This window comes from Branchiostoma belcheri, unplaced genomic scaffold (genome assembly GCF_001625305.1).
Source record: "Branchiostoma belcheri isolate BF01 breed outbred unplaced genomic scaffold, Haploidv18h27 scaffold69, whole genome shotgun sequence".
In the NCBI taxonomy this organism is placed as follows: Eukaryota; Metazoa; Chordata; class Leptocardii; order Amphioxiformes; family Branchiostomatidae; genus Branchiostoma; species Branchiostoma belcheri.
The window spans coordinates 827035-832251 of NW_017804342.1; the positions used below are offsets into that span (position 1 = coordinate 827035).

The following is a 5217-nucleotide window of genomic DNA, read 5'->3' on the forward strand; positions in this document are numbered from 1 at the left end:
CTGAAGCAGCAATAAGTCTATATACCCTATCTAATAACTCTACTGTTTAACATGTTACTCTTAATAATTGCAATATATGATTGCTGTTTTGTAGGGTCAGAACCTGATCCTGAACATGAACGACCATGGATTTGTGGTAAGTTGTCTCCTCACTTTATAAATAGCCATGTTCTGCATTGAATAACTAGAGATTTGGTACAAAAGGACTTAGTAACCTCAACATCATTCCCAAGCATTGAATAATTCTCCAGGAAGACTGGAGTTTTCTTGAAAAACCCAGCAATGTCACATCTTTTAATACGTCTGCTTGATACCTATCAGATATCTTTAAACAATCAAGGGAGAATTAGAGTCGCTAGCTGGAGTACTGCTTTGCGCCACTCTGTGTAGGTACTAGACAACCTGGCTAAACGTCTCTAAGTTTGTACCCCCCTTGTCTCAGATCCTCACTGGGTTTGACATTCTTGTCCAAGCAGCCCTCTTGATCTACTGTATACATCTGTTACCCTCCAGGTCTGTGCCTTTAACCGTACGGTGTCCAAAGTGGATGACTTCCTGGCTAAGGAGGCGAAGGGGACGAAGGTTGTGGGCGCTCGCTCGCTGGAGGAGATGGTCGCGATGCTGAAGAAGCCCCGGAGGGTCATGATGCTGGTCAAGGCTGGGTCAGCAGTTGACGCCTTCATCGACAAACTGGTGGGGAACTTTTCATTTCTACTCTCAAACAAACAAACAAACAACAAACAAATTCTTGCATGCAGAGGTATTGTTTAGGGTGGCAGAACTGGGATATTGTGTGTCTGTCCACATTAAAGGTTGACAGCATGTGGGTGGGGGGAAGACTGACAGGCAGAATGGCAAGAAATCAAGAGGTCAGAAACAGGAAATGGCTCTGCCGTCCCGGTAAATTCAGGAAGTCGTGGATAGCATGATGTACCAGTACCTTCCAATACTTCCCAGCAGTCCGAAATGTCTGATTGTTCCACGAGCAACGATCAGGCAGGCCTAGGCTAGCGCTGGCCACCAGGAGCATGATTTAGTCAGGCTCTAGCGTCTACGTGTTGTTCAGGCTGTCCACTGTGTTCATTGCAAAATGTGATCATCAGATGTTTCTGCATTTCCTCAGGTCCCTCTGCTAGAGAAGGGTGACATCATCATCGATGGAGGAAACTCCGAGTACACAGACTCCAGGGTAAGTCCTTTTTATATTCTTTCATATTTACTTCCTTGTAGGAAAAGGAAACATTTTGTTATTGTACAAGTAGTAAAGGCTGTAAAGGAAATCATATGTCCTACTCTAACTAACTCCTTGTAACCATTATTTTCTCCCCTATAGAGAAGGTGTGCAGCTCTGAAGGAGAAGGGTCTGCACTTTGTGGGCAGCGGGGTGAGCGGAGGTGAGGAGGGGGCGAGGTACGGACCTTCCCTCATGCCTGGGGGATCTCCTGAAGCCTGGTGAGTCCTGGGGGGATTTGGGAATGTGCACTGTTGTTTTACAGTATTAGTGGTAACTGTCTTAGTTTGAATAGATAGAGCTGTTGGTTACCTTTACAAAGGACTCAATTTAAGTTGGTTATGCCCCTTCTCAAGGAATAGATATGTGATGACAATTGTATATGATCATAAGTCATTGATGAATTCTGAGATGCACCTGTCTTCTCTGGTTTTTCCCAGGCCACACATCAAGCCAATCTTCCAGAGTGTTGCAGCCAAAGTTGGCAAAGAGCCTTGCTGTGATTGGGTAGGTACAAACGTATCAACCAATCAACAACTGAATGATATGACTCTCAGCATACACATCAAACTGTTGTACCCACAGAATATGGTCACATTGCTGTCAGAAGACAGAGGCATTACACTCACTCACTCACTCACTCACTCACTCACTCACTCACTCACTCACTCACTCACTCACTCACTCACTCACTCACTCACTCACTCACTCACTCACTCACTCACTCACTCACTCACTCACTCACTCACTCACTCACTCACTCACTATCCGGTTTATCATCTGTTGCTCCCCGACTTCTGAGAGTCAGATGTGCTTGCACAGCAATACTTGCTTAAAACCCTGCCATGTACCTGCTACTAATGTAGCATTACCCATGTGATGCCAATGCAACCAAGTAAGGGCAACAAAGTAGAGATTAGATGTAGAAGTTAAGATGAAGATGAGGAATGTGTTACATGAAACAAATTGAGATGACGGAAAAAATTCAGGCTGGCTAGAACACTGCCTTAACACTAATTCAGTAGCATTTTGACAAAGGCACACAGCAAGAAGTGAGGAGTTAAGATTAAGGTTGAGAATGTTTTGTCCCTCCATGCTAGGTTGGTGAGGATGGTGCGGGCCACTTTGTGAAGATGGTTCACAACGGGATAGAGTACGGAGACATGCAGCTGATCTGTGAGGCCTATCATCTCATGAAGGATGTGCTGAAGATGGACAACGATGAGATGAGCCAGGTACGACATAGTCCATTTTAGTTCTGATGCTTTTAACTGTCTTACCGAAACTGTAGTTGTTAGTAGTTAAGATGTTTCATAGAATTCCCTCTTGGCATGGGGTCCAGTGAAAAAATAATCCAGAATTATGTACTAGTAATTTCACAGCAGCAACAAGCATTGTTTGCACTTGTACCAAACAGTGAAAAGTATGTATGGTGTGCTTCTTCCCTCACCAAAAATGTGTGATCATGTGACTCCACTTGACCAGTTAAAGTTTAGAATGCATCATCATGTGACTCCATCTGACCAATCAACCTTGCCCTTTCTGCAGGCGTTTACTGAGTGGAACAAGAGTGAGTTGGACTCGTTCCTGATCGAGATCTCGGCAAACATCCTGAAGTTCCGCGATGACGATGGGAAACATCTGCTGGACAAGATCAGGGATGCTGCTGGACAGGTCAGGAGTCTTAAGTTTTTTATTTTATCTCATTTTACTTCATTGACTAGAAAGTGATATTGAGAACAATGATGATGGCTTGTATAGCATAGTCAACTTTCATAACTCAATACCCCAAGACTTTCACATTAAAAGACAATGTTATCAAGGCCTTCTCAAAAATGTCTTGGCTTGAACACTTGGACATCTAAAGTTTGCATACGTGGAGGATTACTGATAGTGCATTAGTATTTGTACTTCAAATCAAGTCAATGTGTATATTCTTTCTCCACAGAAAGGAACTGGGAAGTGGACGGCTATCTCAGCCCTGGACTATGGCATGCCAGTCACCCTCATAGGTCAGTTGACTGATTTGCCATCATAAGCATCCAATCAATGCACTTCTAACTAATCATGTTGAGGTGATGAAAAACCTCTATCAGCCCATTAAAACAGATCAACAGTGATTAAGAGCACAACCATCGCACATAAATATTCCATGTTATATAGGTTCTTATACTGCACATAGATGAAAATACTATTAATACTAGATAATATTGCACATGTATATTCTAATACCACATGTTTCCCCAGGTGAGGCTGTGTTTGCCCGTTGTCTGTCCTCCCTACAACTGGAGCGTGTGGAAGCCAGCAAACAGCTCCCCGGCCCCAACGCACCCACGTCCAAAATAGACAAGCCTGCTTTTGTCGAGCAAATCAGAAAGGTGCTTCTTATGTCTTTATCTGGACACAGAGCTTTGAAAAGAAACTGTCACTGAAGTATGTTGCAATGAACTGCTATGAAATGGCAGCTGTAGTAGATCAGCTCATATAAAGCATACATAATATGCAATATTTGGTGCTAATTACTCAGTGTTAAAGACTGTAAAAAACATCTTGAAGCCATTATGATGTCTTTGGCTTCACCAATTCACTACATAAGAGACCTACTCAACCCTCATATTGGGGATTATGTGCTAAGCGGAAAATCATGCTGGCATATAGAAACACTGTTCACTATTTCTTGTCAGACCAAATTAGCTAATAGCAGGTACCGATAATGAAGAAGAGATCTAGCTCAAGTACTTTGTATGGAAGTTCCCAGTTTAGTGTCATTTTAATTCCTGTAATAAACTACTTATTGTACCCCCCAGGCCCTGTATGCCTCCAAGATCGTGTCCTACGCGCAGGGCTTCATGCTTCTCCGCGAGGCAGCGAGACAGTTCAGCTGGAACCTGAACTACGGAGGCATCGCTCTGATGTGGAGGGGAGGCTGTATCATCAGGAGGTGAGGGTTTGAAGGGCGAGAGATATGCTGGGTGCACAATTATGCACTTTTGTGTAATTAGAATTAAAGCTGTGCACTTTTTACTCGGTACACTGGTGCAGGCTGGTGCACCTAGATATTTGTGTAGGGTTACATATGTAAAGCTGCTATAAGTTCAGCATACTGATGACAGTGTCAGGCAAGCAAAAAAAACTTTGGGTGTAGTGCACTATGGTGTTAAGAGTGGACATATTTAGTACCAAGGACAGCAACAGTAGTGTTAGTGTGGGCATGTTCAGCACTAAGGACAGGGACAGTAGTGTAAGTGTGGGTATGTTCAGCACTAAGGACAGGGACAGTAGTGTAAGGCATGTTCAGCTGTTTTTTTACTGTACACTGTGGCCCAGATGTTTTCATGCATCTCTGTAACCGCATTTTGTCAACCTTTCACAGCCGTTTCCTTGGTAACATCAAGGAGGCTTTCGACAAGAACCCCAACCTGACCAACCTGCTGCTGGACGACTTCTTCAAGACGGCCATCGCCGACTGCCAGGTGGGTAAAGATCTTTAAGATCCTGGCTCTTAAAATGAACTTTGTCTTTCCCTCTAAAGTATCTACTGTACTTCTTTTCCCTAGCCTGCACTTCTTCTCGTGGTCAACAGGTGTCTCTTGTAAGACTGTAGCTGATGACCTCCCTCCCGTATGCATGTGTTGAATTGTTACATCCTTGGTACAAATAAGTGTGCAAAAATGTTAAGTAGGGAACAGTAAAAAGTAAAGAAAGAGATAGGAAGTCTTTTTGTTACATGTACAAATGTAGCTTGGATGAAATTAGTGAAGTGTGGGGAAGTAAGTTGGGAAACCTTTCTATAGAGCCATGACAAATATCATCTTTTGTAATAAAATAATTAATATGAAAAATCTGAATTCTTGTGTGCCCAGGAGTCCTGGAGGCAAGTGGTGTCCATGGCAGTGACAGCAGGAGTGCCTGTCCCAGCCTTCAGCACTGCGCTGGCGTTCTATGATGGCTACAGGTCTGCCAGGCTGCCTGCCACCTCATCCAGG

General features: G+C 43.6%; 1 protein-coding gene across 1 annotated transcript in view; it reads left to right on the forward strand.

Moving 5' to 3' along the window:
- Nucleotides 1-99: 99 nt before the first annotated feature.
- Nucleotides 100-5217, forward strand: part of LOC109484108 (6-phosphogluconate dehydrogenase, decarboxylating-like) — an 11580-nt gene continuing 6462 nt past the window's right edge. The window contains exons 1-12 of the mRNA XM_019787330.1: nt 100-136; nt 514-693; nt 1124-1189; nt 1334-1452; nt 1672-1738; nt 2332-2466; nt 2780-2905; nt 3180-3243; nt 3479-3609; nt 4039-4172; nt 4605-4704; nt 5095-5202. Of these exons, the coding sequence (XP_019642889.1) occupies nt 116-136; nt 514-693; nt 1124-1189; nt 1334-1452; nt 1672-1738; nt 2332-2466; nt 2780-2905; nt 3180-3243; nt 3479-3609; nt 4039-4172; nt 4605-4704; nt 5095-5202 (1251 nt within the window). The 5' untranslated portion in view covers nt 100-115. The remainder of the gene's footprint in view (nt 137-513; nt 694-1123; nt 1190-1333; nt 1453-1671; nt 1739-2331; nt 2467-2779; nt 2906-3179; nt 3244-3478; nt 3610-4038; nt 4173-4604; nt 4705-5094; nt 5203-5217) is intronic.